At 37.9% G+C, this 25,730-nt stretch overlaps 1 protein-coding gene across 7 annotated transcripts in view; it reads right to left on the bottom strand.

The window, feature by feature from the left end:
• Positions 1-3,302: 3,302 nt before the first annotated feature.
• ORC3 (origin recognition complex subunit 3) overlaps positions 3,303-25,730 on the bottom strand; it is a 39,742-nt gene continuing 17,314 nt past the window's right edge. For 5 of the 7 annotated variants that reach the window (XM_052781555.1, XM_052781549.1, XM_052781554.1 and 2 more), the window contains 12 exons: positions 25,362-25,475; positions 23,381-23,514; positions 22,833-22,896; positions 19,633-19,749; positions 18,662-18,741; positions 14,450-14,583; positions 11,922-12,004; positions 11,353-11,450; positions 10,305-10,446; positions 6,367-6,483; positions 5,111-5,190; positions 3,303-3,881 (listed from right to left, as the gene is read on the bottom strand). In XM_052781555.1, coding sequence (XP_052637515.1) covers positions 3,776-3,881; positions 5,111-5,190; positions 6,367-6,483; positions 10,305-10,446; positions 11,353-11,450; positions 11,922-12,004; positions 14,450-14,583; positions 18,662-18,741; positions 19,633-19,749; positions 22,833-22,896; positions 23,381-23,514; positions 25,362-25,475 — 1,269 coding nt within the window. In that variant the 3' untranslated portion in view covers positions 3,303-3,775. The remainder of the gene's footprint in view (positions 3,882-5,110; positions 5,191-6,366; positions 6,484-10,304; positions 10,447-11,352; positions 11,451-11,921; positions 12,005-14,449; positions 14,584-18,661; positions 18,742-19,632; positions 19,750-22,832; positions 22,897-23,380; positions 23,515-25,361; positions 25,476-25,730) is intronic. The other 2 variants (XM_052781550.1, XM_052781551.1) reach the window with 2 other exon arrangements.

Genomic DNA, 25,730 nt, shown 5'->3' on the forward strand with positions numbered 1-25,730 from the left:
CTATGATTCCACAGTGGGGAGGAAAAGAATAAGGCTGGTAAAGTATTGAGAGTTTATGCTCTTGTTGTGAACCAGTGCTCATGACCTTTGTATGGGAAGCCATTCTCTGAGATGAAACATGTGAGGGTGAATGTTTGGCTTTTACAGGCACCTGGCTTATTCTTGTATTTTACTGGTGTTGCAGGCTCCAAGATAAAAGAAAAATTACCAAGTTTGTGTTTGAAACCAGTAGTGCAGTAGTGTAAAGAGGCATCAAAGAACAGCATCTTTAACAGTAGGGAAAAATGGTAAACTATTCAAATGAGTTAATTTACTTTCAGGTCTGATTTTTGGCAGTAAAAGATGTGGCTACTGAAGAATACAATACAGTTATCAGTTCAGAGATGAGATTTTACATTGTTAACGTTTCAGAGCTAGCACCACAATACAAACATTGGCTTTTTTTTTTTGGTCATGTTTGCTTTCGATGAACATTGCAGACAGAGAAGGTTTCCTGGAGTATCTGCAGAACATGGTATTACCATGCAGACAGTTGTAGAAACTAAGATTTTAAAATGACATATATATATATATATGTATAGGCAGTTGAAATCTCCTGTATGTGTATTTCAGCTAAGGTATATGAATATGAGGGTGAGTTTGGTATATTTACAACAAAAAGTAGTAAAATAAGTTAGAGGAACCAAATGTAAAATTCATACTATATAGACAGATTACCTGCAAACAGAAAGCCTGGTGTTACTAGACCCCTAGCACCAGAATTCCATTGAAGGAGGGAAAGCACAAGCTGCTTTTTCATAGCTGTAGTGTTTCTGCTGTTACTGATGTTGGTTCAGAATTTAGTGATGTTAGGCTCTTTCCAGGCAGCTAGGACTCTGACTACAAAGTCCAGCCTCTGAAGAAAGGGAAACTAAATGAAATTTGTGATCAGTTCTGTTTAGTCTGTGTTTTTAACTGTCCAACCTTCCTACCCTCCTTGCTGAAGAAAATGAAATTACACAGCACTTCCTGCATAATTTTAATCAATTATTTCCCCTTTATACATTTTACAGTCTGAAGTGCCAAGTACTGAATTAAAAATTTGATCCTGAGAAACCATATATAGCATAGCAAACATGTGACTTTAAGCTTCAAAATTTGTTACTAGTTGAAGAAATGGCCATTACCTATTGATTTTTCTGTTCCAAGGTCATGTTGCCTGCATATTTGGGGATTACAAGCCACACACTGTTGAGGCTTGCTTCCCTTTATTTCCAAGTGTTTTACCCTCTGAAGGTGTGAAAGTCAGATGGTGTGTGCTTATCTTGCATTGGGTGGTTAGGGTTGGGGAGGCTGCAGGCAGGTGGCAGAGGACAGCTGCGCAGAGCACTTGGCTCTGTGTCCTCCTGCAGATCAGTGAGACATTTGGCTGTTTTGCTGCTCCCTTTCATTTGTCAAGTGTAGTGGCAAGATAAATAGGTGAGGTTCAGGGCAGAGGAGGGCTATTCAACATTCTGCTGCTACTGAAATTTCTCCCTTCCCTTGCTGCTGCTTGGAAGCCTTAAATACAAAGACCACTACGATACAGGTCCCCTAGCCTGGTTTCTGGAGTGAAAGACAGTGGAACTCGTTTGCCCTGTGTCTTGGTGGAAAAGAGGAATTTTGCAGCTGCTCCACTGAGATCCTAAAAATTCTTGCTCTGAGTTTTCATCATTATGTTTCCCAAGTTGTATGGTTAGGCAGTATAAAGGCTGATAAACTACTCGTCCTCCTCAGCCTCTTAATTAGTCTGGCAACATTTAGAACTGGGCCCTCCCTTTAATACAGCAGGAAGTGTTGGTTTGTCTCTGCAATTAGAGCAGTGGGGAAATACATGACTCCTACCTTCTCTGAGGGTATTTAAAACAAGCCTAACCTATCTTCCATACATTCCTGGCTAAACAGCCTGGTAAGTCACAGGTTCTTGTCATAGGACTTGCCCCCCACCTCCCCCAGTACAGATCTGGTTTGCGCAAGTGATTCAATCTTTCATGCTCCAGGCTATCATTTTCAGCTGTTTTGAGTAGGCTGAAGTGCCAGTGCAACCAAGTGGGAGCACCTGAATTCTAGTGACAGCTAAACACATGCACTAAGAGCAGCACTTAAATGCCTCAAGTAGAAGGAAAGTGAAGTCTGTCATCCTTTCTCAGTCAGCTGAGGAAGTCTGGGAGTTTTTTAGAGGTAAATACAGTCTTTTACAATAAACTCAGTAATCACCATTCAGCTTTTAAGTAGGTGGGGAGAGACAAAGTCCAAACACTTTTCTCTTAACTGCAGCCATTTCCTCGGTGATAAGACTGACCTGAAGTCTCCACCCATACCACTGAGGTGCATGTGTCACAGCCCTCAGGACAGCTCGTCAATGTATGGCAGACATACATGCTGTTCTGGAGGGAAACAGCTTTTACCCTTTAGTTTCTAAGGCTTTTTTCCATGTTTGGAAAATGTTGGACGCTAACATCACCATAAACACACTTGCTCCCCAACCCCGGTCTGAGGTAAGTTGAAGCTTAATGCAGTAAGATCTGCAGTGTAGCTTTTGACTGAGTGTGAAAGAACAAAGATGGGGCTGGTTAGGATGTACCCATGTTACTCTGGTATCTGGAATCGGGTGTGGGTTTTTCTTAACAACCTCAGCTTCCTTGGGGACCAGAATGCTGGCAATGACCATGGTTTTCCAGCGCTTTGGCACAGCACTTTATTTGTGGCTGTTGTTACAGTATCAGGCAGCAGCTGTGAGCCATTCCAGTCCAGTTTGTACAAAGGGGACAGCACTGGTAACCCGTACTGAGGTGTAGGCACTGCTCCATCCTGGCAGAAGCTCAGAGTGCATCCTGGGCTTGCTTAGTGCAGAGGGCCAAGTGGTTCACTGAGAAGGTTCTTTGACTTAAGAGCTGTCAGCTGAGCAGTGCTTTTAACACTCTTGGCCAACGGTTGTTATTTTCACACAGCTGTTTCCTTTGTTTGCTTCCTTTGCTCAGCAAAGAGAAAAGTTACAGTGTGTACTTCAGGTGTGGATTTTACTACCTTTGTCCAATGTGCGTGAGTTCCATGTTCTCCTTTAGTCTATGCTGACACAAGTTCCCCTGCCAGCAAACATCAGCTAGTATTAGTCAACTTTGCTAGAAAAAGGGAATGATTTAAACAGTTTGCTTTTGCTTTTCTCAAAGAGCAAAAATCTGTATCTTCAAAATTATTCTGTCTCTTTCTCTTCCTCATGAAGGAGTTTTCAGGGAGTTATGACCAGTTTGGGTTTGAAGAACATGCAGCAGAGGCTGAACATGGAAGCTTATTGTCTTTTTTAGCATACTGGCTTTATTTATTTTTAAATCTGTAGTTAAAGGATCTGGAAGGCATTTCATAATGATGACTCAAATCCTGTCAGCTTATAAGCAAGTTAATAATACTGCTTCATCACTTCTGTAGCTTACACAGCCAGTGTTGTCCTTTTGGCTTGCTAGCCTGAATTGTATCAGTATAGTGTTAAATATCACACATCAAAGAAGATTAAAACTGGCACAACAATACCATATTTGGAACATGAGCATTAATAGAGCAGTACATTATACAGGGAGGCTGAGTATTAAAACAACAACATTGCTATTCAAGCCTATCCAGGCACTCAGAATGTATCTCACAACATTCAGTCATCATTGACTTTGACTCAGTATGCAAAGTTAGCGAGGACTAGTTTAGTGGGAACACAGCCATTGCACAATGTTAGAAAAAACAGGTTTATTAAGATCTCGGTAGCACATTAACAGCCTCCCCATGTCAACCTTGCCACGTGGTCAGTTTTCTGCTTGCTAGGCTTTATGAAGCCTAAGAGTTCTAGTTCAGAAACGGCTCGAATAAAACGAGCCCTGGACATTTCAGTAAAGGAAAGGGAGTACACTTTTTTATGACACATATTGATAGACACTGTTCTCTCTAGGAGGTGAAGATTTCTAAGTCATGGTAAGCACAGATTACACAAAATGTTGTGTTGCACACTAAAATTGTTGGAAATAAGGGCAGAGCATCATCTGCCTACAGAAGCACAAATCTTCAATCTAATCAGTATTTCTTTTGCTACATGCATACAATGTGGCAACGAAGGAAGACTTCCTTTCCCCACTGCTAAGAGAAGCTTAAAGCCTACAAAGATATTATTTTTGTAGTGTCTAAGAAGAAAGAATTTATACTTCCACAGCCCTTGACAAAAAAAGGGAAGATAGATACTTGTAAAGATTTGTTTTGAGGTTTCATAAAACAGCACCACCTTTTTGTTACTTGCTGTTCACTATACCTTTCTTGCTGCCTTCCTGACACACAGCTATATATCCTTGAGTTAAACAGAGAATTTAGTTTTGTATTAATTACCAGTGGAGCTTGTAAAAACAGAAGGGCCTTATAATAAAGGAAAGCTAGGTGTAGTATTAGACCATATAAATATTCTTCCTGTAGTTAAGCCTCCTTTTGTACAACTATTCATCTCTTTTCTGTGGCAGCACTACTGTCGTAGCCATGAGTTGGTTCCAATGCTCGTCCTTTAAATATTTTGCAGACCTCAGTTAAGAATCAGGACAAAGTGAGAAGCAGAACGGATGTTTTGTGGGAACTAAAATTCTCAACTCTAAGGTACTAGAACTCATGACTTCTACAGAGACACTACTTTTGTAATCATTCCCTCTGCTAATGCTTCTGTCTTCCTCATAATAACCTGTCTCTATTTCTCCATCTGCTCTCTAGGTCACAGCTATCCTATCATCTGTTCCCCAGTAATGCTCTCCCCCTATACAGCAGCTGTACCAAGTCTCAGATGATTTAACCAATTACAATAGTTCAACTGGTTTTAAGGACTGTTGGTTCTGTTTCAGACCCAAACACCTCCTATGGACAAAAGCTGCTCTCTTACCTCACTGCCCCCAGCCCAACTATTTCAGCTGATCTATTTCTGTGACATTTTCAGTACATTAAGGCTGTTAAGACGACTAGTTTAATTTTTCTGGGATTAGTTATCTGTGCACATTAAGCTGTATTTTAAAAATCCTGGTTCATTAATCCTGTAAGCATTTGAATGTCAAACTTGAGAGAAATGAAGAAAGGATACTGGATAATATCATCCACCTGGTCCGAGGAAGCTGCATCTGCATTTGGTCCCTCAGCTGCTGTCACCACAGTTGAGAAAGCCTATAAGGGGGAAAGCAGCACAGATTTAACACATTTCATAGACAGAGCTGCATATTAAAAAAAAAAAAAAAAAAAAGAGCTCTGAGCTGATGACTATCACTCAGGAGGAATGAGATCTTGGAACGGTAACTCCATGAGAATGTCAGTTCAGCAGCAATCAAGAGCAAGCAAAGTTACACATTACCATGGCAGGAATATGGAATGAAAAGACATCACTCTATGAACTTGTGTGCCTGCAGTTTAAATCCCAATATAGTTCTGGTCCCTGACTCAGAAAAAATACAGAACTGAAAAGTGTTCTCAAAGCACGACTGCTTAAACATTCTGGAAAAATGAAGGAGCTAAGTTGGCTGTGAAGAAATTATGAAGTTGAGGGACAGCAAGAGGCTGGTTAGGAATCTTCTGTCCACTTTTATTTCCAATACACAAACAAGGCAGCAGCAAATAAAACATACTCAGAACAAGTAAAAGGCATGTCCTCTGCACTGCATGTAGTTATGCTATGGAATGTCTTGCCAGAGGATGCTGTGGCTGGTAAAAAGTTATATTCGTAATGTAATCCAGGTAGGCTTACAAAATACAGAGAAACCATTCCAGTTAAAGAAACTCTAGAGCTAAAACATGATTGTTAGCTAGGGAGTATTTGGAGAATGTATCATATTAATGTAGGTTCTCTTGTTATATTCTCTCTGCTTTTGGTCTTTTGGTCACAGTATGAGACAGGGTATCAGGCTAGAAGGACCTTTGTTCTGCCCTAGCAGAAGCATTCTCTCGAAGAGCCCGACACTTGCCAAGCAGCAGCACTTGCCTGTTTCCATAAAAGTGTCACAGAAAACTTAAAGGTAGCCTTGTGAAGAATAAAATCTGATCTGTGCCAAGCATAAAATAGAAGCAGAAGCAAAAGATTTCAATCATGGAGTAATAATGCTGAAAATAAATGATTCACAGTAGTCAGAGGAAGACTCTCTGGGCTGGTCATTAGAGTTACTGTGTGTTCTTGCACAGGAGCGACTAAGAAATGCCATGATTTAAGCTGTGAAAAGGGGCACTAAAGAAAAGCAGACATGCAGCATAAAGATAAATCAATACTGAAAGCAGGTAAAGGCACTGCAGACATGCAGCATAAAGATAGAATACTGAAAGCAGGTAAAGGCACTGTTTGCATTGTCAACATACCTCTAACCAATCAACGAGATTGATTAATCTGCCACACTCCAAATGAAGTTTATACACTATGCATATGTCAGGAGCTTTATTAGAAATGCTTCCTCCATCACTTTTCAAAGCTTGATTCTGATGAAAAAAAAAATGAAAGCAGTAACTTCGATCAGTTTTTAATCTTGAACAATCTCTAGGGCTACATGTAACATTAGTTCAGGAAATTCACATAGTAGGTATTTTAACCAAATGTTTACTGGATGTGTGTTTAATGGCAAGTAGTGGTACAAAGGAAAAAAAAAAAAACAAACCCAGGAAAATAAGACGACATACCGTTAAAAAAAAACACAACACAAAACACCCACAACAAAAAACCACGTAGGTAATTCACTCCTGGTGTTCCTTCTACAATTTTGTACACTTATGCAGTCTCTAATGAGTGATTATGTGATTAGGCTTTTCCCCAATTCTTTTGCTAGTTCTATTTACATATCAGAGAGAGATACTGTGTTCTGTGGATTCAGGAAAAGAAACTAGTCATGATTTGCCTCACACTGTAGTGTGTAGAAAACAGAAAAGGATCCCTTCCCCCCCACACCCCCAAAAGGAAAGAGGAAGTCTTAGTATAGATCTACCAGATGTAGTAAAAAGCAGAATTGCTTCTCTAATCTCAGAGTTTTATCTTTGAAACGTAACAATCGTTTCTCTCTGGCGTGAAACTCAGCACCTATAAAGGCAAAAGTCTGATTTCTCACAAACTATTCTATATGTCAGGAAATTCAGGTCATCAGCACTGAGCCATTTACTTGAGAAGTAAAAAAGCCACTTGAGCCAGAAGCAAAAGTCTCTGTAGAGCTACAGAAATTTACAACATTTCATAACAGTTCATAATTTTTTTTTCAGTTTCATGCACTCAAAGAAGCCAGCTCTCTTAACATGAAAACAACCACTGATCATTCCTTTCAGTGCATAGAAATTTTTGCTAAAATAACTTTTACATGCTACTAAAATGTGCCAGTTACTTTTGGGAAGTCTATAAAGCCCTAGGAAGAATCCCTTCATAAATAAATGCTTTTCAAGATAGGAAAGAAGGTTGGGCAAAGAATGTAACTTTGCTCAAGAATCTCTAGCTTACCTTTCATAGATTTCTATCCCTGCAATTTCTGAGGCTCAGATTCAGTTTGGACTCTAGCCCTTATGAGACATTTCACAATTTCCAGAAAGCCTAACAATTTTCAAGTTTATTTATTCTGTACATGGAACACAAAAGCTGCAGACCTTACGTTAATGTCTGTCAGTTCAGTTCAGATGGTCTCCAGATAAATTCAGAGTAACATGGCTAAACCCTCAAAATGTTACACTCCAGACATTAATTTACCAGACTATAATTCAGGAACATACCGTAATAGTTTCAAATACTACTGTGTTACTAACTGGCACAGGTGAAGTTACACCTTCTGGCTGATGTAGTGGCTCGCTACTGCCCACAGGGATAACCCTACACTTTTTTCTTTTCCCCTCTGCTAATTCTCCTAACTCTGTGGCTTCCTACACTTTGCATTGATTTTCTAATCTTAAGGTCAGAACAGTTAGCACAGCCAAGAGAGGATGCAACTTCTAGAGCAACTGCACGCTCCTGGAACAGGTTCATCTGTAGAAATTAATATCTAGCTGGACCACAGGCAAATGCCAAGAATGATCCAGGGAAGGTGTTATTGATTGGTAGTGCAGAGTTTCTGCCAGTACCTAAAGAATTCAGCCTCACTTGTGATAACTAGGCCAAGTCTTTACAGCATAGCGGGAGGGAGCTGCAGCTGCGTGCAGGGAAACCTCAGCTTCCTGAGGCAGCAGCGCATGCATTGTCCCCGAGAGGAAATAACTAGACTGACAAGCAGGAAGCTGCCCTAGAACGAGCAGCCAGTTGTGAAACCAGCTGTACAGCACAGAGGTGCTCTTTCAGAAAGAGAAGAGTATGGGAGTGGGAACAACCTAGAACACTGATGATGTTTCTCTTGCTTGACCCTGCCCCCAGACGCTAGGCTGAGGACAGACTTGTACCTTGCCCTGGAATCAATGTTACTACCTTTCCCAAGGACCAAATACTAGTATCCCCTTCCCCTGACATGGGAGCTTAATCGCAACTCAAGGATTTTTGTTTCATAGCAATCAAAGTATCTTCATGGGTAATAGGGCTCATTTCTTGAGATCAATGTAAAAAAAATCGCCCTTCTTACCCAAGGTCAAGAACAAAACTTGCATGACCATCTAAATGCCAGGAGGATTGAAGATCAGATTTCCTTGTGCTGACACAATACTTAGCAGTGCCTTGCTGGTATTCCAAGTTACAACTTGTTCAATTTTCAAGGGATCAGTGAAAACAGAATTACACTTTTTTTGGTGGGTATTTTTTTCAGGGTAAATATGATTCTTGGTTCGCGTTTTGCTAAATAAATAACTGGACTGGATTCCTGTAAGAAACGCATCACACATTAATAATTTGCTGGTACGCCACTGAAGCAGATCCTTTTCTGTCCTAGCCTTCTGGAAGGAACAGCTCTAGAGAACTTTGCTCTGGTCATGGCCCAGGAAAGTACAAGCCATGCAGAAGTCATGGATACAATTAAGAAAAAATACTTATTTGACTCACATGGATTAAAATGCTAAGCAAGGTACTCAGCCAATACTGCTGCTGTTAGAAACCATGCCAAACCTTCACAATCTACTCAGAAAACATCAGAAATATGTTAAAGTATGTCAAAGAACAAAGTGCAGGATGACAGAGGGCTTTAAATCCTGTCAACTCATCAAAGAGAATACTTATTAAACACATCAGTGGGTAGATTTTGCTAGCTCTCCTAATCTGTATTTTTACAGGTTTTCTAAAAATATAAATTAATGGGGTTCATATTAGGTCTCTTTAATGGTAGCCCACTTGCTAACTACTGTTTTCACAAATAAGCTCTTCAGGCGGTTTTAGAAATAACTCCTGCATACAGCAAAACTGACAACCCTCATTCAAATAGAGGCACAGTGCCAACAAACCCAATATGAATCGGGTTGTAGATTTCAAAGACTGGACTTTATCAAGTATGATTCCTGATAAACGTTGGCTGTGACTCAAGTAACATATAATGACTCAGATACAGCTACAACCATGTTTTCTTCAAAACTGTAATGACATTTTTAACGGAAATGTTAGAGCATGAGGATAACTCCAAGCAGCATCTATAATCAAGGAAAAAAAGAGGAAAAAAAAAAAGTATGTTCACTCCTTTTCCAAATCCTGCTCTATTTCTTTCTTTCAGTCATCCTGTGAATTTGATTTATGAAAGAAGTGGAAAAGGGGCTGCTTTTCTTCTCTAGAAAAGGGCAGGGTTAACTAAAAGAATCAATGACAATCCTTTTCTTGGACTTGGAAAAGATAGGATGTCAATACACAACACATATTAAAATAAATGTAAAAAGAAAAACAAAGGACTCCTTTAAATATCCTGTATTTAAGCTGTTGTTAATGCCACCACTCCGCCTGAACACAGCCTTCACCTTACAGCAAGTCTACACAGTGAGGACTAAGCACAAGCCCTGTAAAGAAAGTCTCTGGAAAGAGGCACACTGTATTTTTCCCCATAGACAGTCATCCCTTTTGTAATGGAGAACAAAATGACTTTTCTTAGTGTACATCTACAGGAGAAAGAAAAGAGCGTGACTAGGCTCTGGAAAATGGATTCCCCATATAGAACTCTTTCCATAATTAGCTGCTTTATTTCAGCCAGACAGATTCCCTAGCTCTTTGCAAAGTCCCCCGTTGTTTATCAACGCTAACTTGCTGGTTCTCTGCAAAACAGCTGAATGTGTGCCAAGCTTCATGAAACAGCAAAACTAAGCCTTACACATCATCCTCATGTGTAGCCTTCAGAACCTACTCCAGCACCACAAACAACTTACTTGTTTCTTACCTTCAGGTAGCAGTATGGGTTATTTAAAGCTGTATGAAGTGCAGTCCTCGGGGCAGCATTCAAGTGCTCACGGAGAACACTGGCTGTGTTGAAATACACTATCTCATGCAGAGTCTTGTGGTCTGCAGGAACAAGGTAATTTCTGAAAAAGCAACAAGAGGTGTGGGGGAAGGAAGGGAGATACAAGCTTTACCTTAAGGGAAACAACAGAAGTCTACTGCAGTCTCTGACCGCAGTAGACAGGAATGTATGCTTCCCAACCAATACTGACAAATCTTTGAAAAAACAAGAGGAACAGTGCTGAAATCAACTTTTAAGCAGGAAAGTCAGTTATTATCAACTCTACATCTAATGGATTTAGCGTAGAACTCTAGCTGGGCCACTGACAATTTCAAAAATAAGGGCAGCAGGTGAAATGCTAACACGAGTGATGTACTCCACAGATCTTGCTTATCCATCTTGAGGCCTCCTGATGAGTCTCTGCTCATCTTTGTCTTCATATTTGAAGCTTTTTTCCTGGCACAGTCATACCTCTGTTAGCTTCTCTGCCTCCCCCTGCCAAGGCTCTATAATTAACAAGTGCCTTCATCTCTTCCCCCACCCCAAGCCTTTCACATTTTCTGCTACAGAGCTGCCTCCAAAACCCTAATCTTCTATGCTTTGCTCACCAAAACAGTTCCCAAAATGGATAGGATATCACACTTGACATCTATACAGTTTGCTAAGTAGAACAGATCAGCAAAGATTAGGGTAAAAACTCTTGACTTTATTTTGTCACATATACCCAGTCCTCCCTTCACTTTTTTCTGTAGCCAAAGTTGGTCAATTCATGTGCCAATTACTTCTACTAATCTATGGAAAAGAGGGTTGGGTTTTTTTAATTATTATTTTTAGAGCCCCCATCAAAGAAAGAATAGGAAGGAAAAAAAAAAAGTGTGCTTCATACTGCAGGGACCAAGACACAATTTTGACAAGGTTAACATTAGCAAAATTTCTGTTGCAACTTACAGTGCAAACTATTGCAGAAATATAAAACAGGAAAGCTCACCTTACAAGACTGTCTATATAGTCAACAACTTCAAAACGAAGCATTTCAAACTTCGTCAGTTTCTTAGACCGCCTTGATTCCTTCAGCTCCAACAAAGTCTTTAAAAAAAAGTCGTGCATAAAACTACATGGGAGGTAGTTATTCTCTGGAGAACACAATCTATATGTTTAACATGTATAATTAATTTTTGCTGGCATGTCTTCACTGATGATGTTTGAAAGTGTGATCGTGCAGTTATTTTTATTTAGGCCAGTGTATTCAGTTCTCAAACTGGTAGGAGTTTGGGAATTTCAAAGAAATACGTGTTAGGCAGAATGTGTAATTTACAAGTTAAGTAAGAAGAAAGCCCCTAATTTGCATTTTAAAATCCTAGTTTATGACAGATATTTTCTATGTGTCAGCTGGGCCTGACATACATAGTTGGTACTTATTCATTCATTTTTAAGAAGAGTTACTTATACACAACCTTTACTCAGAGCTCCAGCAAGCTGGGAAGAACTAACCACGGACAATTACATCTTAAAAGATTCAGTTAAGGAACTAGTCAGTAAAGCCTACGTAGGCCTAACCTTCTGAAGATGATAAAGGTCTGTCTTCTTCTGGAGCTCCTTTTGTGACGATACGGACACATCTCGTTCTTGGAAAGCTTCTGCTTTAGAACAAAACTAATGTTTGATATGTGGGGTAAACTTTTCCTGACTACCTATATAAACCCCCTAACTCAAGCAATCCAAGAAGTGTTCAGTTACTTGTTCACATAGACCCAAACACAGGTAGCTTTTGAGTCTTGCACCTTATAAAAGATTGTTAAAAAAGGAGTCTGCAGTGCAGCTTAACCAACAGTAATTAAGTAACCGAAGCAATTCAGCCCTGAGCAAAGATCCAGCACAAGCCTTGCACATCACTTGAATTCCACTTATGTCATACTCTCAACATTTCTAAGTTGGACAGATTAGTACTAGATACTCCTGATGCTTTTAAGAGTGTTCAAAAAGCCATACACCGCATATTTTTTCGTTCTCGTGCAAAAAAAAAAAAACTACAAAAGAAATGAGTTCTCCGTACTTAACCAAGAAACTGCAACCAGAGCAGCAAACCAAAAGTGTGCTAAGGTATTTCATTGCCCAGTTTTATTCTCATCTTAATTTATAACAGAAGTTTGTTTTCATAGCCATGTAGTTTGTTGATCAATTGCACCAATAATTAGTAATTTTTAGGTAAAAACAAAGAAGCAAAAACTCCCAAAGCACAATCAATGCCAGTATGAGTGATAATCAAATCAAAACAAAAGGTAACTAGATTTCTTGCCTTACTTATGAACATGGTAATAAGATGGAGATTCCACCTATGGATCACATGTAAATATCCAATCAGCAGTGACAATCATGATATATAAAAGCTTTTTGGTGACCTACATACAATGAGTTGGTATTTTCCAGTGCCCTGTGGACATTTGTATTTGTGTTGAAGACTTCAAAACAGAGAACTTCCTCTCTCCACTACTACACTGATAATATTTTGAGAGATTTTTTTTATGAAATCCTTCAGCTCAAAATACACTGAACATAAGGATATTTTGTTTCTTTAAGCTTCGTGTTTTTCTTTTTTTCCAGTTCATAAGGCAGTCGGGAAGATAGAATTTGTTGTTTTTAAAAAAAAAAAAATTTTGGACTATCCTTTCACTAGAGGGGCTCTGTGGGAGATTTGGGTACATAATATTTTTGGCAGACTTCTGAAAACTCCTGCTAACACCACAATCACAGAAACATACAGGAAGAAGTCACCTAACTCAGCAACCTATTTGTGTAAAGTTTATCTTAACTTCCCCTTCTCACTTTTTCATTATAGCTCAAATCCGCTTTGAAAACAAACTAAGATCATTCATGGATTCATTAGACATTCTCTGCTTTAAAAACATCTTCAAATACTAAATGAAAATAAATACTGCCTTTTTTGTTTTATAGTTCTGCATGTCCCTGAATTCTCAAAGTTCTTTTTTTATTTATTCCCTCAAGGTAAAAATCCAACTACTTAAAAGCCTTTTGCTTCAATTCTTTTTTTCCAAGCTAGATGAACCTTTAGGTTTTCCATCGTAGTTCAGATTCTTCAGCGCCGGTATCTTCAGTGACATATACAGCTTTTTCAAAGTGATCACCTATTTCCTGTACCACAGCCCTGCTATTACTATATCTATTAAAAAATGCATGGTACAGGCAAGACCCAATTCTTCTAAACAAGCCTCAGTTAACGCTAGAGCATTACATGACTACTTTAATTAATATTAGATTGCATTTGGTGGCTTATTGCCTACTTGTCCAAATGCTGGGTGGCAAGCACACTGATAATGAACTTAATTTAATATGCATAAAACAGACCAGATGATAACCACTTCATCTTCAAAAGGGAATCATAGAGGAGCACTTCTCTATAGTTCAGGGGAGGCAACAGAATTCCTATTCCAGAAGAATGCTGCAGTACGTCATATTCCTATTACAGAAGGAATACAGCAGTTTCTGTTAACCTGCCTCTGAAAGATGGAAGGCTGCTACTCATTTGCCTTACTAAACTTTCAAATATGTTCTCTGCCATGAGCAATCAAATATATGGGCCTGACAAGTTACAGCATGTCAGCAGAGCCCTGACAACTGGCACTTGGTATCCTAGCTCTTATATGAATTTAACTGAAGGTGCAGGTGAAAGAACTTTATATACATTTGGATTAAATACCATGCCATAAGGAAGTCTGCTCCTATTTATCATTCAATATCTGTTTTTATTTGTTAAATGTTTTCAATGATTGCAACATCTGGTAAAATGCTCAAAATATACGTATGACAGATTTAGTGAGTAATGTTTGCTGATCTGTCCAATTTCTTATCTTACATCACTCTTCCGTATTACTAAAACCATGAACCGCGTACCAATAAAGAATATAAACATCTCCTGATTTTGTGCATGTATTTAAAAAAACAATCCGGAAGAATCTGATGGTTTGATACAATTACAGGATATTACCAGGGAAAATTATCGCCATTGGTCAGATTATAAAACAGCTTTTGTATAATCTGCAATGGAATGTATGATGGTACACACCCACCTTCTAGTTTCTGAAACTGGGTCAAGAAATCCTTCAACTTCTCTACTGTCTTATCAAACTCCTTTCCAGAAGATGACACAAAAATTTCCACACATTGTTGAAGCATGGTTACTAAATCAGACTTATTCAACATCCTAAAAGACACAATTGTTGGCTGAAGTTGAACCACAGAATGATGAAACAGCTTTCAACGTTCTTAGTTGAAAAGAAGTTAAAAAATAATTTGAAAAACTCCTTTTAAAAGAGCAAACCTCCAAGATTTCAAGCATTCAGTCTTGCAGTAAAGTAAGTTTTTTTCCTTGCTGTCATTAACAGAAATAAATAAATCTACTTGAATAGATGTCCTTCACATTTTCCTGCAGAAGTGACAATGATAGCTTTTCTGATACTCTACCTAAAAACACTTGCTGGATACAGAGTTATAATTTTTGAAACTGAGAGTCAGATTTAAAAAAAAAAAAAAGTATGTTAGGGTTCATAACTCATTCCCAAGAACGATAAATGAAATGGTAAAAAAAAAAAATCAGATTAGTATGTATTCACACATCCACAAAATCCATTACTCTCTGTGATTCAGAACGATTCTCAAACAAAATCCAAATTGCTGTTTTCTGTATAAAAACCTATAAACCTATAACCTATGCTATAAACCTAACCACCACTAGAATCCCAGAATCATTTAGGTTGGAAAGGATCTCTTGAGATCATCTAGCCCAACATCCAGCCTAGCATTTACTTACTTTTAATTATGTATTAGCGCATTTTATAAATGTCACCAAGCACTGCTCAGTCTCAGAACCTCCATTTAAAAGATATCAAAGCAAGTCCTTGCAAATATCCACAAATGAAATCCAGAATTACAGTCATTGCATCAAGCCAGTACCATTACACATGCATGTAACTTTCTTCATGCAGTGGGAGAAGTTCCCATTGCTAAACACTCTGGTTCTGAACAATCATAGCCACTGTTACCAGGAGCCCTTCCCAGCCTATTCTTGTGCTTTTGCTTTGTCTTATACAAAACAAAGGTGCTAATAGTTTAAGGATTTTAGAAGACATAAGAAACACAGCTATGCAAAAAAGGGAGCATGACAAAAGAATGAAATTATCGTAATCAATCAATCAGTGTGTCAGGCAGTGGGTCTCCGTATTAGCTACCTAAACATTGACTAAGAGAGTTTTAAAAAAGAATTTAGAAGAGGCTGGGGAAGCTATATGGATGTCTGGAGGGGCAATTGAAATTTGAGCTCTAGATTCTAACTAGCAGTTGATGCTAAATGCTTGTAAAGGCTAGAATTTGAAACTTCAGTTTATCCGATTCAGGGTTATGGATTTTTGCAAGTCAGGTGTTGCCTTCAGATACACTTATTTTTTAAAGAAAAGCATCAGGAGTTAACAACAGGAAGGGTGACCCTTGACCACACAAAACACTAGGAAACATTTTGAACTGTCATGTAAAATATAACGGGTAAACAAGATAGCCTTCTTCCAGGCCAGACAAAACACTGCAATCATTAAACACCTAAGATGGAGAGAGGATAACCAAATTTGGAGATCTGTGAATAGGAGAGAACAAATTTATTTTAGTAATGTTATTCAAAAAGAAGCTGCAAGTTCTAGAAAAAGTTATTTATGACAACAATGGGATTACAGGGCCCAAAGAACAGGCAAGAGGATGGTTATCACACACCAGGAAACAGTAAAGGATCCTTTTCAACCTTTTGGGTTTGAGATTACTGCAAGGTATGCCGGGTATCAGAGAGTGGGATTAAGATTTTAATTCAGTTAAGAGACAGGCTTAAAGCAGAAAGGAAGATCTCAGTTCATCTGAAGACAGTAAGTAAATCTGTGTCTCATTATTCAGAGACAAGTAATGAAAGAGAAGAAAGGAAGCTAGGATGAGGTCCATAGAAACTCCTTCTGAATGCTGAAGTGGGGAATCATCTGAAGAAGTGATAACAGAGATTGGTCAACAACAAAATGACAACAGTCACAGAAGGGCAGGACTGTAATAAACAGTATGTGACAAATGGCATCAATGATTAGCAGACAAAACCAGAGTCCTGTATCTAGACAGAAGACAATAGGTCAGACAGTCCTCAAAGTTTTGCCACCTAAAATCTTGACCAAATGTCCCAGCCAGTTAGCTCCCAATAACCAATCAAGTAAGACACTCTCCAACATCTCTTAATCTTATCTCTCTTCTGATTGGGTTAATGCAATGTGAACTAGATATTTCTAGACAACTACATTAAAGTAGAATAACTATTGGCTAGATTGCTAAAGTTAGATCACCTGAAACACCATCTTCGGGGAGAGCACTTTTTAGCAGAAGGGATAAAAGCCAGTCCAAGGAAAGGCTGCAATAGGGAAACAACCAACCAACCAGAAAAGGAACTCAATGCAACAACTGAAACCCCCACATCCAAACATAATTCATGAAGGGCAAAAGAGAGACTTTGTTAGAAGTCGAGAAATAAGCTCATCAAAAGCTTCTCTATTTTTTACTTTCTAAATACAAGGAAAAAATTTGGACTCCAGAAAAACATTGAAAAGAATAAGGAACGGTAAAGGGCAAACATAAGCATATCAACAGGTGATGTGGCCCCTGGGAAATCAGAGATATTAAGGAACACTGAATAACTTCCATACCTGAGCAAAGGGGGGAAAAAAAGAAGATTGTGAGTAGAAGGGGAAAGATAACGTTTTATAATTTTCTTCTAAAAGATAGCAGCAAGAGTCTATGCAGAAAAAGCAGAGACAAGAGGAAGTATGTGTAAAATGGAAAACAGAGTTAAAATTAAAAGCTGAAAAAATAATCATCACAGCTAGAATCCAAGTATTTGAAGGAATTGTGTTGAAGGAGTTTTGTTAGAAAAATGACAGAATTCCTGAATAAATAAGAAAAAAAAAGAAGAATTACCTAATGAAAGGAATGACTGTGATCACTGTATCAGAAGCTCCCACAGTGGGAGCCAGGACCAGAGGAAAAACAGGAGGGAGATAAACAGATAAGAAATACAGGGGGAGCAAGCCAGATTCTCGTGGCAGCATCAACTTTCATACAGGAGAAGAGGCAGATGAATTCAGTGTGGAAGAAAGCAAATTAAACATAGGAGGAGAAAAAGGAGAGGAAAAAAGGGCCAAGAGTTATTAGAGATTATAGAACAGACAGTACAGGAAAGCAAAATGACACATTTGTGGGCAAGAGTTGATAAGTGTTGTCAGGATTCAGGAGAGTCAGAGAAGGATTAAGAAGGAAAGACTGTAGAAATGACAAATCAAGCATGTAATCCTTTCAAAGTGATGAGGGTAAAGAACACAGCACAGCGGTAATGCACAAGAACCACTCAGTATGGCAAAGGTACAGTTTGAAGAGTATGTTTCCGTGTGTATATGAACCCAGAAACTTATCCTCCACCCACCACTGACATGGTTTTTCTATGCAATTTTACTGTCAGACATATCAAACCTCACAAGCTCAGAGGCTCTTGAAGAGGCAGCAACAGTAACGGTGTTGCATCAGCTCCTTGTGCGACAGAACCAATGTATTATTTGAATGAATGCAGCTATCATCAGGAAACAGCCAGCTGCCATGATAAAGCATGTTTAAAAGTCTGTAGCTGCAACATCGCAATTGAAGGGTTTTCTATTAAGAAAATTGGCTTAGATGACTTTTCCATTTTAAATGCTGACAGACAACACAAGTGTAGGCTCTCCTACAGTCCTAAGCTCGCAATAACACAAAAAATTAACTCGGTCCCTGTACGAACTATTAGACAAAGGAGGCAGGGGGAAAGCAATTAAAAAAAAAAAAAAAGGCCTCAGCTACTCATTTGGAACAGATTCCAATTTTCACAACAGATTAAAATTTAGGCCAACTAAAACTAATAATTTTGTTGATAATATCTAATACAATCATACTTTAAAAGACAAAACCCAACTGATGTTCTCATTCACACACAGTAATCTCAGTGGTTTTAGCATAATTACTCAGGGCATAAGAGATATTAGAACCTGGCTGAGTTTCATGAAAAATGGTAGAAAAACAAAGTGAAAACAGCAGTCAATTATACTTGCAAATAATCTTACAACTAGCTGTGAACAGGTAATATCCTCAGCTTTAAGTTCCAGGATAACCGATGACTGATATCCTCCATGTGTACAGTGGTATTAAAAAAAAATGGAAAAAGGAAAAAAAAAAAAAATCACCTTGCTAGCTGAAGAGATGACTCATACTCCTCTGTCTCCCACACTTGGTTTTCCAAACATGCACAGTGCAGCTCCCTGATCTGTTACGCAGAAGGTGAAGAAAGGATAAAGTGTTTTACAAACAAAGTAACACAGAACTCTTGCAACAAGCTTTTCAAAGTAATATATAATTTCTTTGGAACTTGTTTTCCAGAGATGCAGAATGATTGCAAAAGAAATGAGAGCATTTAGTATCTTACAGAACTAAGCTCCTATTGTTGCTGGAGTTTGTGTTGCTCTTCACCAGGTTTCAAACAACTAACATTCAGATTAAAATAACTGCAGAGAACAGAGAGGAACTCCAATCAAATGCCCCAGCTCAAACATCTTTTTATTCTCAAATACTGGGACAACCATGCTGATTTTGTAGTTAGAGACAGATTCTAGTAACAGCGTGGAATACATTGAGAACCAACAGACAAGTGTGCATGCACAGAATATGCATGCTCTTCTAGTGGAAGAAGAAATCACTCAGTATGAGAAGGTGGATTTAATGACATTAGAGCAATGCGGCTATTAAGAGCAATTATCACTGTTCCCTTACTATCATTTTATTCTGTACAGAAGTTGCTAAAACTCAGTCTCTTAATCTGAAATTGACTACCAAGCTAATAGGTGGTAGAAGAGTATACATTTGTCTGCAATGCATACAGATAATCCCAGATGTGGGAAAGTCAATGTGTGGATTCTTCTGCTGATCTGTGCATCTGTCTCCTCCTGGAAACTCCTTCCTGTTGACTGATAAGGCATCGTCCACACCACTAAAGAAACCACCCTCTGCCCATAGCAAGAAAGCATCTGTCTCCATTTTAAGAAGCAGGGGGCAAAGCAGCAGAATAGTAAACAAAGAGAAAGAATAAATACTTATTCAGATGTCATACTTTTAAACAAAAAAACCCATGTTTCACTAAAATGGAATAACAGTACATCACCTGCTTGCCCAAAGGATACTTTGGAAGAGAAGATGTGAAAACATGAAGACATCTCAGAACTGAAACATAATTTTCATGGTAAACATGCAAGTCCTCCAGCAACTTCAGTGTTACTTCCTACAGTGACAGAATAATTGTTTTATAAGTCATTCTGACATCCATTTATTTAAAACTCTCATATAGTAATTAAAATGACTGAAGTTTTGCCATTGTGGTGTGCTATGAGTTAAATCACCATTGTGATTGGAAATCACCACTATGAAAAAAAGCTATATTTCACAGTGCACTGCAATCACATTGCATATCATTAACTTTACTTTCTTCCTCCATGTCACTGGAGATTTGATCCTTATTATTTGCATTTTTATATTACAAATGCATTTAAAAATTTCTTATATTGTGGGTGGCTGCTGTTTTTATTAATTAGGTAGACATAAAAAGACCAGTTCCCAGAAAATAAAGAAATATGCAGTTCCTGCTCCTATGTGCTCTTGACTTCTGTTTATTCATAGATTGAGAACTGCAGAGAAAAAAAAAAAAAAGTCACATATTAGGAAAAAGAAATTATTAACCGCGGCTACTGAATTTACTGGATGGTATCTCATTATCGCTAGCCTCCCATGGAAGTGTATGTAACACTTCTGGAAAACTGCACTCAAAGTTTCTGGTAGCTCTATTAAAGTACTTTGGGCTCCTTACATTTAAGTTTGTGAATCAGAAGATGTCTCACCTGTCTTCAGTCAAAGATAAAGAGGAAAAAACCCACAAGATTCTCTACATATTTTACTGCCATTTTGCTCAACTCTGAGTACACTTTTCCAAATGGAAAGAGAAAAATAAAACAAGCCACTTAAGTTCTCTGAAGTTAAATTGAAACAAAGGGTATCAACGATTAAACAAAAAAAAAAGCAAAACCTTATCTGCAGGCAGTATAAGGAAGTACTGACATGTGGAAAGATTAAGTATCATACTGCAAAGACTGAAAGTAACAAAGTGCTGCAAAGAGCTTTCTGATGTTAAAGAAGTTTGAGGTGATTAAAAACATTAAAGTAATTTCTCCCCATAGACTTTTTATCTATTAAAATTTAAGGGTCACTAATATAACAATTGTTTAAATGACTTCCAAGACCTTAGGGTAGACACTCACAAGTTTGTATTTTAATTCTAAGCAGGATCATTAAAAAAAAAAAATTATCCCCACCACAAAAAAAGCTGAGATAAGAAAACAAGTTCTCTTTAATGCTGCTACATCAATCTTATTCCCCCAAACCCAGAGCATTATAGCATCTATATTTCCCTCATCTTGTTTCCCAGCTCAAGACTGATGTAGTTAATATCCACAAATAGCAATGCAGTAGGACTATGTATTTTGCCAAATAACAGAGTGAAAAGGCATATTCTGTTTCAGAAGTTTGAAAACATTATTAGAAGACTATGCAATGTTATTTCCATAAATATAGATCACTACATTTACATAATTTCAAATGAAATTTGCTATGAAAACTTTCAGAGAGTTGTAAGTAATTAGGATGTAAAATTGCTTTTAAAACTCATTATTCTAAATAGGTGGAACTCTTCCCATAGTTATTAAAAAAAGTGGTGACAACATGGCATATAAATTGCAGCTGACAAAGGGTATTGCAGGTTTAGGTGCTAAGCTTGAACAGCAAGTTTACCTGGTTCTGAACATGAACAGTAAATTTGTATGAAGTAGTACCATAGTGACTTTGAAAGTGCTTCCAAAGTTCAGAATGATATTGTAGATTAGTACAACACACAGAATAAACAGCACCTCATTAATGCAGCAGTAGGGCCTTTTCTTCTCAAGTAGACTACACTGCCAGTTTGGCAATGCAATAATAGTCCTACCCCATTGTAGAAATTAGAACAAGTATCTTCAATTAAAGTTTGTCAGAAACATCATATGCACATAAGCACAAGAATTCCAGCTTCTTTCCCAAACTTACAGGGTTAAGTTGATGAGTATTCAACTTTCAAAGTAGCAGCCCATTACATGGTCTTTAAACTTTAAACAAAGAAATAAGAGTCTCAGCTGCACATTCCCACTCCTTCCCTCCTGTTGTTTCAACAGAAGCATTTATGCACCTGCAGAGTGAACTGCATTGGGGAAATTCTGCAGAAACAACACAGCAAAAAAATTCCCACATCTTGTCTTTTTTTTGGTCAGGTTACTTTAATTGGACTGTTTCTCTGATTATATTCATTGCACAGCCACAAAAGCACTTGTGCTGGAGTATCTGCCGAGGTGTGTATAAACAGCAAGGGAACAGCAGTAGCTTAAGCTATTTTTGCCACTGAAGACTATGGATCATAAAATCATGTATAAATCATGTCTCGCCTTGATTACTATAATTGCACTGCACTTGCAAACTTGCCTGCTACCAACCTCTCTTCCAGCCATTACCATTGCTCTTCATGCTTGAAAGGTCCTTACGGACCAGGAAGGTCTGCTAGGATAAATTAATTGCTTTATCTCTAGTGGTACCATTTGCCTGACAGGTTACCTATACTTGAGATGAAGAATTAGGAGAAACCCTTTGCCCTAAGCAATGCTTCTACTGGGAGTATTTCAGCTGGTGAAAAGAACCAACAGATCTTTGTTGGTGAATTCCTAAGGGGCTCACAATAGCAGTAGCCTGACTTTAATCACTTGACAAACCTTCAGATAAACATGCAATGTAAATTAAAGTTTTAATCCTGTATGACATCTGGTGTAAATGTGTGCCTTGGGACCCAGACTTCCGTACTGAGTTCAATCAGAAACTACACATAGGGTATGGAGGATTAAGAGCTTATGAAATAACCTCCAAGATTACTTACTCATTCTTCAAACACTTCACTGACTTTCCAAGAAAGTCAGTCTGAGTAAGCTTTAAAAGACTAGGACATAAATAAACCTTTTAACCTTCTTTTTAAGCAGTTATATTTCTAGACATAGCTAAAAGTTGATGTAAGAAAAGTTGTGCAGCTTTGTGTAAAGGTATACCTGGCAACCCTAGAGATTTGGAATTTTGACCTGCTGATCCTAATTATCCATTACTGGACATGAAGCACAGTATGTACTGTATGAAAGATGTTATACAGAACTATACATCTTAGTCTTGTATTTTATTATGCTCCACAAACTAATATATTGGGAAAGTTATTTTTAGTCTCCAAAGACATTCTTAAAACTTTACCTTTAAGCAGCTGTCTGCTGTCAGCAGTGCAATCTGTTTTTCTGATACCTGACCTTCCACATACCTGATGGCAAAAAAACCAAGAATGTAAAAATTATAATGTAAAGTATGATTAAAGATTACAGGGTTAAAAAATTAAAAGTTTATGCTGCTATAAGGATTTCTTTGGAAAGATTCAAAAAGGGACAGTCAAATCCAGCAAGCTGAAAGGCCACTCCAAACTCCTGGAGATTATGCTCCAAGTCAGCTTAACAAGTTCAAAAGTGATTTATGGTTATTTGTCATAATAGCTTGTTTCTGTATTAAGAACAAGAGGAAAAAAAAAAGTTCAAGTGATTACACATCACAGAAGCTGTACTGTCTAGACCAGAAGATTAAGGCTTCCTGAAATAATTTAGAACTGTCCTCCTTTTGATTGATTTACCTTTGCTATAGAAACATATGCACAAGTGATCTACAGTTTTCACGGAACTACATTTACAGATTCCTTTTATCTTTTTTAAAGCTGACTAAATACTAGACTGCCCAAAAATTTATTCCCCTTTTACCTTCTAAAAGAGGGCAGTCTTCGAATGTTTTCACACTGATCATGTGATAAATAATTTACTCTCTTCTTGGCGTCTACCAGTTGGCAACACAGTACACTAAGAGGCTGGGAATAGAAGTGCTCAACGATACAGAGCTGAAAACAAAGCAAGAACCAGTGATGTTAATAAAATTCATCCTGTTATATCTACCTTTTAATGCTTTCTTATTACTACAGTGCATATACTATAATGGTAGTAATGGTATTCCTTAAAAAAAAAATTCATTACCATTCATAAATATTCCATAAGACACTGCAGGACACTGATTATTCAGTTTTAAATACAGTTACATAGTTACCTTTTTTGCTGTATGCGCTATTCATTTTCAGTACCTCATCTTTCCCCTCATCTTACATAACTGTAACTATAGCTTGTCAAGTATTTTCTATTCACTTACATGAACTACTGCATTCTTTAGGTTACATATTCAGCTCCAGTGCTCACAAATAAGAAAGAGTATATATTTAAAGATGTGAAGAGCAACTACTGTACACAAGCAAACTTATCACATGTTCTAATTTCAATTTGTGTTTCATGTACACAAAAATACACTGCTAAGCTCTTACTATGTATACATACAAACATGCTTTATCACTCATTTCAGCTGCACTAAACGTTTGTAGCATCAGGGCCTTGCAGAATAGTAGCATATACTCATCACATCTATTCTTAAAAAAAACAAAACAAACACCACAGACAGACTACTCCACTAAAAATTTTTAAAACATAAAAACTGTGAAAGAGGAAAGACGCTTCCTGTCAGAAAAGTTAACACTGCTCTAGACATAATGAGGTGATGGTGATCCCTTGTATCTGTCACTTAGGAAATCTGATCTGAAATTGCTTCATCCTTGAATACTTTTAACACACAAGGACACAGCCTTATGCTGTCAGGGCTAGGACTTGTATTTTCGTATCAGGCCAATGGGGAACCATTAAATCCTGGTGACTCTTTCAAATAAGAGGAGTTGAAACCTACGAAAGCCCACGCAGGTCTGTCTGCAGAAGAGGTACTACAGCCATGATATTTCTCCTAGCCCGTGTAATCATTGAATCTTAGATATCAAAGAATCTGAGACACTCTAAAGGTATATGACACTGAAAGTGCAAGTTTTACTAACAAGTACACACATGGAACCAGGCAAGAAAGAAACTATTTCACAACCCTGCATTAGAACAGATCACTGGGACTACAGATTCTTTGGAGAACTCGTCTGCAACCCACAAAAGCTACAAGGAGGCTCAGACAAGGAAATACATCTAGCTATAAAGTTCTATATAAACCAATAAAAATACAATTATCATGCTCTGCATAGACTATTTTTGGAAACCTTGAAGTCTTCCACTTTGTCTCCTGAGAGGCTAAATGTAACACCCGCATTGCTGCACAGCTGCTTGGAGCACAAGCACCACCGACTCTGAGGCACGAAGTAAGTGACACTACAGCTCCTGTTTCCCTGAAAAGGTAAGAAGTGTGCATCCAGAAACTGTGCCAGAAGAGTTCAAGCAGGGAAGAGACACTGCTGCAGCCTACTCACACCATGACAAACCAGAGTACAAGGACCCAGTACAGAGTATCAGAGCTGGAGAGTTCTGCCAGGGGTGTTAGAAGCTACAAGTTAATCTATAGCAAAATATAGATCTTTCTACCCACTAAGGCAGGTTACCCTTTTAAATGTAACCTTTAAATACATTTTTTTTGTGGCAGAATAAGCTTTTACATGCTTCATCATACCTGTCCTACAAGTTTTCCCTTAAAACCTTAGCAGTTAAAGTTTTAACTTTAAAACACCTGCCTGTTCACAGATCCCAACTGTTTCCAAAGGACATTTTTTCATCCAATTCAGTGACAGCAAGATTAGGACCTAAGAAGTCTTTCAGTGCCTAGTAATTACGCTTTATTTTCACAACCATAATTTGAATTCTTGTTACCATTGCCTACCTGAAATCCTTTGATAAAATTCTGGACAGAAAAATCGTGGTACAAGAATATGTTGATGAGAACCTGCAGAACTTTCCCACCCAGTTTAAAGGGAAACTGGGTTGTCAGAAGCAGCTAAGGGAGACAAAAAGGAAAAGGAGCCATAGCAGAAATTCTTTCCTGTATTCAGCTCAGCAAAATTTATATATACATTTTGATACAACTCTCACTATGTGTTAGCATTCAACTAAATGAGATACTAAATACACTGCCAACTTCTAAACACAATACTTCTACTAAAATATCCAAAAATATCCATGCAAAGATTGTTTTTCAGTTTATTATTTCACCATATTTTTTAAGTACCTTTAACTAATATGCATTTGAAGT

Source organism: Harpia harpyja, chromosome 3 (assembly GCF_026419915.1).
Source record: "Harpia harpyja isolate bHarHar1 chromosome 3, bHarHar1 primary haplotype, whole genome shotgun sequence".
Taxonomy (NCBI): Eukaryota; Metazoa; Chordata; class Aves; order Accipitriformes; family Accipitridae; genus Harpia; species Harpia harpyja.